The 13,061-nt window shown below is 44.0% G+C and overlaps 1 protein-coding gene across 50 annotated transcripts in view; it reads right to left on the reverse strand.

Annotated features, from left to right (window-relative positions):
- DTNB (dystrobrevin beta) overlaps positions 1 to 13,061 on the reverse strand; it is a 131,936-nt gene that overhangs the window by 43,166 nt on the left and 75,709 nt on the right. For all 50 annotated transcript variants that reach the window (XM_085544104.1, XM_085544106.1, XM_085544098.1 and 47 more), the window contains 3 exons: positions 12,196 to 12,283; positions 2,576 to 2,661; positions 1,188 to 1,301 (listed from right to left, as the gene is read on the reverse strand). In XM_085544104.1, coding sequence (XP_085400230.1) covers positions 1,188 to 1,301; positions 2,576 to 2,661; positions 12,196 to 12,283 — 288 coding nt within the window. The remainder of the gene's footprint in view (positions 1 to 1,187; positions 1,302 to 2,575; positions 2,662 to 12,195; positions 12,284 to 13,061) is intronic.

Consider the following 13,061-nt stretch of genomic DNA (forward strand, 5'->3'; position numbering starts at 1 on the left):
AAACACACACCAAGCTGCCTCACAACATCCCTTTTTGCAGCTCTTGCTTAACGTCTGTTGACATCTTCCGCGTCCTCTCCAGTTTTTAAACATTTACAAAATACACACACAGCTACGAGAAGCCCATAGCTGGAAAATCTCTGTGCTGTTGTCATTAGGTAAGAGAACGAGAATATCAGTGAGATACGAAATGTAATAAAACATAGCAGGATCTGTATGAGAAACAAATGAAAGAAGCTGAAAGCTCTATGTTTTCCAGCACAGGACTGGAGTACACCATGCAGAAACTGCCTTTGGTTGCAGCAGCTCCATTCCAAGAGCTTTACGCTTTATGGAAAACCTACAGTTGTGCCATTTCATAAGCGGACAGAAAATAAACCCCACAACAACAACAGCAAATGGAATACAGTGTCATTTTCAAAGAGCTGCTGCTGCCAACAGCTTGAATTTCAGGACCTACTTTAGATTACAAATACAGTTCTTGAAGGTTCGGCTCTGAATTAACTCGTAGCAGAAGATGAAATAAAATACAGTTAGAGAGAACACCCTTGTGACTACCCGAACTACGCAACACTTTATTCTATAAATACCGTCAATTTCTCCCTGTCACTTAAAAATGTGAACTTAAAGAGGCTTAGGAGATTGTTCACCAACTGTGGGTGTACGTCTGAATATTTGTAGGCAGGAACTTTCAGAGTTCCACTGATTAATCTCACATTCATCTTCAACTCGACCCTTCTGAGCAATATATAATGAGCAATTAATACTATTTTTCTTCTCAGTTATTCTTTGCAGGCAGTTTTCTGAACTGTACAAAGAGAACTTGTGTTCAGAGACATTTTTATTTACTTGTAAATCCATTTCTAAAAGGGAAGACTGCAACATGCCACCACTCTCTGGAATTCAGCAGCTCAAAGCAAAGATTTGAGGTTACTGAAGACATGCTGATATTGTAGAATTGCAGAATCATGGTTGGAAAAGACCTCCAAGATGCTCAAGTCCAACCCCAACCCACCTTCATGCTGCCCACATCTCTCAGTGCCACATCCTCACATCTCTTGAATGCCTCTGGTGACAATGACTCCACCACCTGCCTTATGATGACCCTGATAAGAGTCAGCACTACCTGTGCTACAGAGCAGACCAATCAGCCAAGTGCACACCACCTTTCAGCCATTCCTATTTACCGTAGGAGCCGGAGCTCAGCCAGTAGTGTTGGGTTCTGCTGGGCTTTCTCCGGTGTGGGCTGTGATGCTTGCTCATGCTCCAGTCTCAGCCGCTGGATTTCCTGCAGTATCTCTCTATACAGACAAAAAGGGAAGATTACAGAGGAATAGTGACCCTCCATGCAGCTCTTAAAACACTGTTATAGCCCTTCAAGCACTCTTGCCATCGCTCTTCAGTCTGAGCACAGCAATTTTGTTCATATATGACTGGCACGGATCCGAATCCAGGACAGGTACATTAGCACAGTCTTATGAATTGCTGTAATACACACTGAAAATTTACTACTTAAGTTATAAGAAGTAGGAAATTGCTTGTGTGCTGTATGCTGGAAACGACTCTTCAAAGCCCTTCAAGTAGAATGGGTCTAAGAGGCAGCCAAGCTGCTCTCCTTGCACAGCTCCTCAACAGCACTGATTGAGATCTGCCTTATCTGGGATCTTGGTGAATTATTTCAAATACCTGCAGGCTCTCTTGTAAGTATAGCATTTACCTATTACCAACCCTCCAGGACCAGGACTCCTCTAAACAAACCTTCTTACATTCACTGGCAGCTCCCAAGACCACAGACAGGGTCACCTGGACACAGCTATGAGGCCAACATGGCATCGGGACCCAACACTGCACACTGTCTGCAGCTGCTGAGCAGCTTGCTTTTTAGAGCAGTACCCTTCTGTTTTCTCTTAGGCAGAGAGTTATTTCTTCTTAATGATCGCTCTGGAACAAGAGGAGGAAACCATCTACAGCCCATCTCCTCTTTTTTTCCAGGACTCCTAGTTTTCTCAGCTCACAGAGTCATTCAGGTTGGAAAAGACCTCTCAGATCCCCAAGTCCAACCCCAACCCACCCCCTCCCCCATGCCCACTGCCCACATCCCTCAGTGCCACATCAAACACCTCCAGGGACTGTGACTCCATCACTTCCCTGGGCCTGTTCCAAATTCTTCCTTCTTCCAGGGAAAACAAAATATATGAAACAAATCCTCATTCCTCCCAAGTCATACTCATCCACCCTACCTGCTCCACCACTTATACATGATTGGTTCTCATGCTGCCACATGAACTTATCCAGCCATGGGGTTTGCTTGGCTGGAGGGCAGCAATACAGAACTCCTGGTAATCAGTACTGATGAGTTTAAGGGGATTACTTAAGATCAGTTCAGAAGAACAATTTGCTTCCCAGGCACTGCAGCTGCATCAGAACTGAGCTCACTGGTTAATGAGACAGCTGCACCTTCCAACAAAAGATGTAGGAAAACAATCTGGTTGATATAATACAAAAGGTTAAACACTACAAAGCAAAACCCCAAATGTTGTTCTTAAAACACCACCAATTAAAGCTTGGTTTTCACCTGTTTTTGTTTTCCAGCTCTGCTATCAGCTGCCTTTGCTGTTTGTTGGCATCAAAGTTGAAACCCAGGTCTGTGGGTGGGCGAGGCTGGTGGATGGAGAACAAAGGAAAATCAGTCACAGCACACGTTACCTGCTAACCACATATAACACTGTTTGGATCCAGTCCCATATTTCCTGATTGACACAGTGCAATACCAACAGCTCTAATGCAAAGTTGTGCTGGGAGGGAACATTTGACCATGGAGCTTTTGGTTCTTTCCCTAAGTCCCATTTCTCCCCTTCTTCCAACTCATCACCTCAGTGTTGATGCTGGGGTTAAATTAAGTCTTTCAGTGCCTTTATCTTTAGAGATTCTCATGCTTCACTGTCCCTGTGTGCTTGGTACACTTTTCACCAGCTGGTATCACCACCACCAAGAAAAGTATTGGGCATTTAAAGAGGAATCTATGGTTCCTGGGAGAACCTATTGGCAGACGGGCTGTGAGATGAAGAAGCCAAATGCTTTGAATCACAGAATCATTCAAGCTGGAAAAGACCTGTGAGGACACCAAATTCAACCCTAACCCATCCCCACCGTGCCCACTGACCATGTTCACATCCCCACCATTCTTGAACACCTGCTTAGGAGGTCTCATGTGACTCATATCTGTCCTGGCCATCACACACAAAAGGTTCTCCTTGGGAGAACTTGGAGCTAGGGAGATGGCTTCCATCATGGTAGATATACAGCAGATGGATGGAAGAGTTGGGTATAGACCTCAGCTCCTGGGGAATGAATGGGAGGAGGGTGAATGAACCAGGACAAAGGGGAGAGAAACTCCTCAAACAGTCTTAAAGCTGATGCCGATGGTCTCTCCATGTCCTGCTTCCATCAAGACAAGCATGGGCCTGATCCATTTGCAGCCTCTTGGCCTTCCCCTGAAGCACTCGGTTCTGCTGCAAACCAGGAGGCTGCCTATAAAACAATCCCATCCTAAACCTCTTTCTTCAGGAATCCTGTACAAAGCCTGAAATCATCCTTAAGACTTAAGTCCTCAAGAGAAAAGGCAGCATTGCAGAGGAACTAAGCCCATGCTGCTCGCTTGATCATCAGATGTTAAAAGGTCATTAGGAAACTTCACAGTGGATATTTTGCATGTCAGATCAATGCTTTCTTGTTTGTTCTGTTGCTTCCAAGGGTCAGTTTAAAGTTTAAAGGTAGCTCCAAATTGCAGAGCTGCTGAGATTCAAAAGGACCTCTTGAGAGGGAATTATAGATTCATAGAATTGTTAAAGATGGAAGAGACCTCTAAGATCATCAAGCCCAACCATCAACTTGTTACCATTCCCATTAAATCTAAGTATCCCACTTGCTAGTTTCATGTTTTCATTACTGAGACAGTTAATGTGGAGTTTGCAAGAATAAATCATGTTAAAGTTACTTTCCTTACACCGCGATAATCAAATCCAATGTATAGGAGAGAAACCCTTAACATCCTGTGCTTTCATTTCAATGCTATAACATTCCCTTCACTCTTGAACTCAGTACAGCATTTGCTTCAGATCTGCACACTGCACCTCACTGTGACGAGCAGGCAGCACTCTTGAGGACAAGACTAAATACCAAATTATGTGAGAAATTCTAGAAATGGTTCGAAAAAATAGGCTGCATTCTATTAAGAAAAGTGCAACTGCTCGTATCTACTTCAAACACGTCAACTGCATTGACACCTGAAGGCAGCATTTCTGCAAAAAAGGACCTGTAAATACAAGTGGTTTGCAAACCATACAGAGTCAGTAATGTCACACTTCTGTGGAGCCACAGAGTCCTGAGAGAATTGGCTGATGTAGCCAACAAGCCACTCTCAACAATATCTGAAAAGTCGTGGCAGTCAGGTAAAGCCCCCGGTGACTGGAGAAAAGGCAACATCACACCCTTTTTGAACATAGGTAAAAAGGGAACTACCGACCTGCCAGCCTCACCTCTGTGCTGGACATGATCATGGAGCAGATGCTCCTGGAGCTGTGCTAAGGCACATGGAAGGCAGGGAGCTGGTACAGGAGAATCAACATGGCTTCACCAAGGGAAAGTCCTGCTTGACCAACCTAGTGGCCTTCTATGGTGGGGTCACTGCATCAATGGAAAAGGAAAGAGCTGCTGACATCATCTGTCTGGACTTTGGTAAGACTTTGACACAGTCCCCTACAACACCCCTCTCTCCAAATTGGAAAGATATGGATTTGATGGGCAGACTGTTGAACGGATGAGAAACTGGTTGTGAGATCGTTCCCAGACAGCAGCAGTCAATGGCTGCATCAGTGATGAGTGGTGTCCCTCAGGGGTCACTACTGGGACTGGTGCTCCTTGGTATCTTCATCAGTGATATCAACAGTGGGATTGAGTGCATCCTCAGCAATTCATGGGTGATACCAAGAGTGGAGTGCAGTCAATGCACCAGAGGGATGCAACGCCATCTAGAGAGACCCAGACAGTCTGATCAGTGGGCCCAGGAAGACCTTATGAGATTCAACAAAGCCAAGTACAAGGTCTGCACCTGGGTCACGACAACCCCCACTATCACCACAAGGTGGGGGGCAAAAGGATTAAGCACAGAACTGGAACAGATTGCCCAGAGATGTGGCAGATGCCCCATCACCAGAAACAGTCCAAGACAATATGCAAGGACTGAAAGACAGAAGAGAATAAACGAATAAGAGGAGACAACATAAAAAATCTGAAATACACTACGCTTACTGCCAAGAGGAAAGCCGTATATTATTCTTGATGTCCCCCGAGGCAGGAGAATGCAAACCAAGCAAGGAGTAATTAAGTTAGGATTCAGGAAAATCGTTTTACCAGTAGATGAATTTACAGATTGGCACAAATTGCCTCGATGTTCTTTATCCGGAGTGGACTGCAGTGTGTTGTGGTTTTTTTTTAAGTTCCATGGCTAAATGTCTGCCCAGAGCTGAACAGACCTAAAGTGGAGCATATCTGTTACTCCAAAACAGAGCAGTGCTGTAAACAGGAATGTCTCAGAACATTTCTTCCCTTGAAAATAAGTCAACCTTCCTCCAAAACACCCTCAGATATCCTATAACTCATCTTTCTATCACATCTAAGGAGATTAGAGATCTTCCCTGTTTTCAGGCTTCTGAACTTAATGGATGCAGTTTGAATAAACAACTTCCTAACTCTCCTGTTTTGATTCATTTCTAACTTCATCCTTTCAAGCCAGAAAAAAACCTGACTCCCAGACACTTTTCTGCTCCCATCACTTCTCAGGCTCTTTGATGAGGCTTTCTCTTCAACCTTCCTTTTTCCTCCTTTATCATTCTTGTTACCACTCTTCTTTCGGATTGATTTATAAACCTCCAAACACCTGTGCAGAAAATGGCATTATTTCACAGAAACTAAAGAAATCCCTGACTGTCACAATGTCATTAACAAAGAACTAATTTAAGCCATGATCTTAATTTCTTTTTTACTCCCCCCCACCCCCCAATATCTTTCTATGGTGGGAGGAAGTATTTGTGTTCAGGTTGCATTTTTGGGTGATTTTTCCAGCAGTAGCTCAAGCATTGAAAATATCTGAACTGAAAATGTCTTATCAGTTACTCTGCTTGCAGGATGAGTAGTCTGAATCTTTCCTTGAGTCATCTTTCCTTGAGTCATCACTGATCAATAATCCTCCAAACTGTTTTACAACCTACTCGAGACTTGCAACTATCTCCCTTGTAACAGGCAAGTATCCTGTTGCTAAAGCCCATGAAGAAAAATACAGCGTCATAAGGAAGGGAGTGAACAGCTTAATGAAGCTTGGCTCATCTTTTGCAGAAATCCCAGGATGCTGTTGCTCTTCTGAAAGCAGCAGATCGTGCAGGGAGAGAAACCTTTCTAATTAGTAGGAGATAATTTGAAAGTGTGAGATATCATAGAATCATGAAATCACTAAGGTTCAGCCTCTGGGATCACCAAGTCCAACCTTCAAGCTATCCCCACCATGCTCACTCACTCACAGTATCATGGAATCACTAAGGTTGGAAAATACTTCCAAGATCAGCAGGTTCAGCCATCAACTCATCCCCACCATGTCCACTCTTAGAATCACCAAGGTTGGAAAGACCTCCAAGATCATCAAGCCCAGTTGCTGACCCACCACCACCACGGTCACCACCATCCAAAGGTGCAGATACCCCTTTGGGTTTCATCCTGGACAGCCTGTACTTCTTCAGTGAGTGAATTCCTACAGAGCACAGGGGAGGAAACTTGTCCTTTGAGGCTTTCCTTGTCGGTGAGGAGTGAAAATACCATACAGATAGTAACCCCAGTTAATATGGCACAGAAGCAATAATGGAGATCTTTCCCTGTTGGACACAGCTTACCATTTCTGATCACAGGTTCCTAAGGCAATAATACAATATGGCCAAACCCTGATCCCTGCAGGTCCTCACAGAAACAATCTGCAGAGTTCATTCAGGGTAAGAGGACTCAGAAGTACAGTGGGGCTTGAAAAGTAAGAAGTCTTTCGATCCACTGAATCATAACACAGGTCTGCAGTTTCAAACCAAACAGCAGCAAGACCAAAGCCAAAGCTTTTCAAGCTGAAGACTCCAATTATAAAAAGTAAAATGTTAAATAAAAAGTTTTAATGTTATGCAAACATGGCTGAAAGTACAATTGTCATTATTTTCTGCTTTTCTCGTGCTCAGCCTGAATGCTGAAACCTTGAAAGTTCTGAGGATCACCCAAATGGCAAGCTCTGTCCTCTCCCAGCAATGATATCTATAAGAGGATGGTTATAAAATCTACTCCAAACCTTTCATATCATATAGGAACAGTGAAACCTTCTAGCACTGTGCTTCAGTTATTCTATGGCAGAGCATTAAGCTTGAGAGATGCCATGCTGGATCTCAAAGCTGGATCGAGATTCACCATAAGGAACTAGAGTATACTTTTTGGGGTAGAAGCAGAGGATTTAATTACACTTTTTAATCACGTTCCAAAAAAAGGTGAGCAGTTGCACTCCTCCATCAGCTGGATTTGGAAGAGCCTGTCAAAACCCACTAAAGCTTCCCGTAGGCATCAGCTTCCCATTTCCCTGCTGTAAGGACTGCACTGTGTGATGGAAGCCTGGAGCATTATTGCTCCTCTTCATCACTGCAGGGTCACAGAATTCTTTATAATCAAGACAGAGAAGCAGAAACAACAAGAAATGGTTCAGGTAAATCCTGTGTGCAGGAGAAGATCCAAGAATGAACCTGTAGATTTATCCTGAAAAGATGTACGACAGCAAATCTGATTTACTGTTCTTTACTTGTAAAAAAAAACCAAAAACCAACTAACAAACAAACAAAAACCCCATGTATGAAATATTACCTAATGCCTGAAATAAGAATAATTAGTTAAGGAGAATATTATGAACGTTATTTAGGTTGTAGGTACAGTAGCTTTAATGAGATGAGATGATGACAGGCTTTCAGTAGTGCTTAATGTTGAGGGAAGAAGGCAACCACACACTGTTTTCAAAAAAGAGCTGTGTGGGCAGGAACCTAATTATTGCTAACTCATCCACATAACTCAACCTAGTTAGCCACTCATCCATAATTGAGTATTTTCTCCTATTTATTAGGTGTTTGTGCTTTTCTCAGTAGCAAGGTCAGCAGAGCCCTGCCAGGAGCATGCTGGTGATCCCCCAAGAACCATCGAGCCCAACAATGTTCTCACATGGCACCACCCCAACCCAAACTCTCTGTCTAAGAGTGATGTCCTGATGCCCCCCGAGCTCCAGCAGCTTGGGGCCGAGCCCACTGTCCTAGGAGCTGTTCCACGTCCTCCGTCCTCTGGGGAAGAATCTTTCCCTAACTCCCACCTGACCTTGGAATAAGTGATTTCAGTGAACTCTGGTTTTCTTTCTGTTGATTTCTTCTCTTTATTCCCCTTGTCACCTTCTGCTTTTCTCTCTTTTGCTTTCCACCTCCTCAGTCTGTGGCCAACCTACAACGCACAGCACTCTGCTTGACCGAACTGGAAAGACCAAGCATAGCCCTGAGCAACTTGAACTCAACAAAAAGGAATCTGTCCTCCGAAGACTGGCTTGAAGAAAACAAGAGCAACCCAGTCAAAGCTTCTTCTGAGTGAACACAGACTGGACTGCTGCCTACTGGGGTGTAATTGCACTGGTTGCATGCCATGAGCCTCTGCTGCACTAGTGAGTAAGTAAATTACATGTATCGGGTGACAGATGATGCATTCTCCTTTATTCTCCTCTCTGCCCATTCATTTTTCTTCTTTAAGAAGAAACAGACTTGGATTTCAAGAATTGACTCTGAGATCCGCCTCAAATTATTTTGGCCAGTAAGACTTCAAGCGAAGATGGTTCCCCTAAAAAACATTAATGGAATGTATTTGCGTTCATATTACAAGTGACATTTATTATAATAACCAGCCTGCAGAAGGCAGCTTGAACATTTTATCTAATTTGAGAAAAAGCAGAAGCTGATGGACTGGGTCAGATCCATCACCACGTCGTCCACTGTACAATTTCCAGAAGCGATCACTGTCAGCCACTTCAAAGAGGAGAATAAGCAACCATGCCTCAGGCTGCTGCAGTATGAACAGCCTCTGCATCTGGAGCCCTCTTAATTTCTTGCAGTCAGGGTAAAAAAATAATGAGTATTATGTCAGAGAAGTGGGGCTGGAGAGGACATCAAGGAACGCCTTTGTACACATCAGTGTATCTCCAGTATTCCCAGCAGATACTGGTCTGTCTTGGTTTCAAAGTCTCCAAACACTTCACAGCTCCTTTACGGCACTTGGCCCCATCCCCTACTTTCATTAAGATTCACATTCATACAACAATTCAGGTGAGGAAGGATCTCGGGAGGTTTCTAGCCCAATCCATAGCATGTTGCTGGAGACCACTTCCAGATGAGCTCTGAGCATCTCCAAGGATAAGATACCACTCCTTCAATGGACAACCTCTTCCAATATCTGACCATCATCGTGGTGAAATGTTTTTCTTAAATACATCATTAGAATTTCCTTCTTGCAGCTTCTGCTTGTCTCTTCTTGTCATGATCAGTGATTATGTTTCTTTCACTGGATCTCTGAATGGGTGTTGGATTCAGGCTGTCCACTGACTATTCTGGCAGAGAATATCTCTCCTACAGAGAATATCTTACACGACCTTCAGCAGTAAAGGCAGATGCAAACAACTCTCTGCTTTGGTCTTACTATCCCTGACTACTCTGAAATACCTTGATTTTCAAAGAGCTTTGCTGACTCCCTGGTTATTATCCTACCTTTGACAGTACTGAAAATCTTTTTGCTATGGATTTCAGCCACCTTTAGAAAGTGCTTTTCCAGTTCCCCTCCTGTCTCTGAGTTTCTGGTTAACATTTAACCAGCCATGTTTATGGGCTTCTTGTTCTTTTCACTTGGGAGAGTTCTCCATTTCCTAACTGCCAACCTTAGGACATCCCCCTAGCTTTCTTATTAACCCAGAAAGAGAACTTCTTATATGGTTTTGTTTTCCTTCTGCTGCTTTCCTGGGCTTCCAAGAGAGCATTCTGAATGTTTTCCAGGCAGCTTATAGGTTTCCTGTTTTTCAGACTACTCATTTCAGATATTTTTTTTTTTTCCTCATAATTGTTTCATTTTTATACAGCTCCCCTTAATGAAACTGAGTATCTGCATCCTGGATTTACTTGATGATCTCCCTCCCGCTGCTAAACACACACATGTGATGGTTGCTCCCACTGACCAGCAGACACTGCCAACACCACACGAATTCATCCCGGTGCACCACTTGGGAACAAATCCCAGAGAGATTCTTTTTGCAGACTGCAAAACAAGCTGTTTGCAGAAATGCCATTTACTGCACCCAAATGAGCTTTTGCTTCTCCCTCTGAAAAGGCTCTGATTTAGTCTCTATGTGGGTAGCTGAAATCTCCCATTGTTACTTACCTATCTTACATTATTGTAATGTAATCAGGGGTCAGAATTTCTTTTCTAGCATTAAGAACCCGCAATTTCAGCTCGCAGGATTCTGCAGCTCTTCTCTTTTTCTGTGATATTTTTGAGCTGTCACACTGTTTCTTTCCTCTACTTATAACATCAGTCCCTTGCCTGCATGTCCTACTGGATCATGCCTGTAAAGCTGGCAGCTGTAAAATCAATGAATGGCTTTTGGACTGGGCTTGTCATTATTTCCCAGCCTCTGAGTAGCTCCCATCTCTTTGATATGATGTTATAAGAAGAATCTTAAAAGAAAGGAACGCAGATGGAAAATCTCAGCCATCCCATGTCCCACGCTATGAACTTTCCCCAGGATGCTCCTCCAGGGAGATCTCCCACTGGCAAGAAATGATCAGAAGCTGCCATGATACAGAGAGCATTTGAAAGAGCACCTGAAAATCTGATTTCTTCAGATAATGAAAAGTATGTCCCTTTTGGCTGTTTAGTAGTTTTTGACTGTGAATAAAACACTGGACTCAGTAAAGAACCTTAGGTTCCTTGCTATTAAGCTCTGGGCGCAAAGCAAACACCGTACCATGATTTTTACATCCTTCTTTCACCTCTACACTTCAGTCCCCAGTGGTGCTTTGCCATCACTCTACCAGATAACGTAGGGAATGCCAGAATGGATTGATGGAATGATGGAATGAAGGAGTAGTTTTTCAAAGGCCTTTGAAAAGTCTCCATAAGCTCTAAATGTTCCTTCCTTTACATCCAAAGAAGTCGCCTCATTTTTGATCTACGAAGTACACACAAACAGGTCGAGGTGATCAACAGATTCTTAAATATATAAATATTGTACCCATATTGTGACATTTTAGTTTCCATCAGTAGGACCAAAATAAATAAATAAATAAATAAAACTCAAGAGTAAGAATTCTTCCACCACTGGCTAGAGTAAAAGCAATTCAGCACAAACTTCCAGCAAGATGTAATGAAAAGATGAAGAAGATACTGACTTTGCATACTTACAAACATACAAATGCTTCCCTTCCTCTCTTTCAGGCTCTTTATGCATGAACACAGTCCATGACATTTCACAGTCCATGCACAATTTCTTTTCCTCGTGTGCCTGCATACTTCTCTCTTCTGCAGGCAGGGAGGACTGCCCTGTGCAGTCTCTCGTCTCCCATAGCTCATGGTGGTCAACCAGGTCAACTGTTGGTCCACCATTGGTCAACCACTGGTCAACTACTGGCCAACTGTTGGTCAACCCCTGATCAACTGTTGATCAACTGTTGGTCAACCAGGACCCCCATATCCTTTTCTGCAGAGCTCCTCTCCAGCAGCTCAGTCCCTAACCTGTACTGATGCATGTGGTTACTCCTCCCCAGGTGTAGGACTTGACACTTGCCCTTGTTGAACCTCATCAAGCTCCTCTCTGCCCAACTCTCAGCCTGTCTAGGCTTCACGGATGGCAGTACAGCCTTCTGGTATGTCAGCCGCTCCTCCCAGCTTTGAATCATTAGCAAACTCACTAAGGGTACATTCTATCCCTTCATTCAGGTCATTGATGAAGATGTCAAACAAGCTGCTAATTAAGTTCTGACCAACACCTCCTGCACAGCACACCAAGCAAAGCAGAGGAACACAGAGAGCGGGGCCAGCGTGTTTACTCACCGTGTTGCTGGCCTCAGCGGCCAGCCTGGCTGCGTAGCGGGCGATCAGGCGGTGCTCCTCGTCCAGCCGGCCTGGGCTGTCCAGAACACTGTGGGGACAAGGACAACCGTCAGCCTTGTGGGGACGGGCCACTGCCAGGATGTGCTCACAGCAAAGAGATGACGTGAACAACCTACTGCACACTCTTTGTCATCCCTCTTCCAAGCGGGGGTTGTTCTTGAGACTTTGAGTCTTGTAGCATTTCTTCCATGATTCATATACTCTGGTTTTCAGTGATAAAAATAATCGATCTTTACTAATTAAGAAATCAAAATAATCGTAATCATAGGATCATGTAATTGTTAAGGTTGGAAAAGATCTCTGAGATCATCAAGTCCAACCGTCGACCCATCACCACCATGCCCACTAAACCACGTTCCTAAATAGAATCACAGAATCATCAGGATTGGAAAAGACCTCTAAGGTCATCATGTCCAGAGGGAAGCTCAGGACAGCCAGTCTCCAAACAATGGGAATTGAATGCCAGCACCACGATCAGGCCAACACCCAGCTATGCAGGGACGTGGCCATGCAAGATGTGGTCATCACATCTTGGACTGCATCAGGCTGAACAACTCAGCAGCTGCTCGCTACCTCATTGCTGCACAAAGGTTTTCAGTACAGTCTCCCTTTAACAGGGAGCCAGCCAATTAGTTATGTAAACCAAAACATGGTTAGCTGAAAACCAGCATTAGCATGGAAATGAGCAATGTGTTTCGTGCTGCAGCACAGCCTTCCCAAAGCTGCTCCCAGTGTTTGATGTGGGATTCACCAACACCTCGTGGGCAGCCGTAAATAACGTGCAGCCCTACCTGGGTGCATTTGTA

This window comes from Coturnix japonica, chromosome 3 (assembly GCF_054131305.1).
Source record: "Coturnix japonica strain WE chromosome 3, WE-NBRP24, whole genome shotgun sequence".
NCBI lineage: Eukaryota > Metazoa > Chordata > Aves > Galliformes > Phasianidae > Coturnix > Coturnix japonica.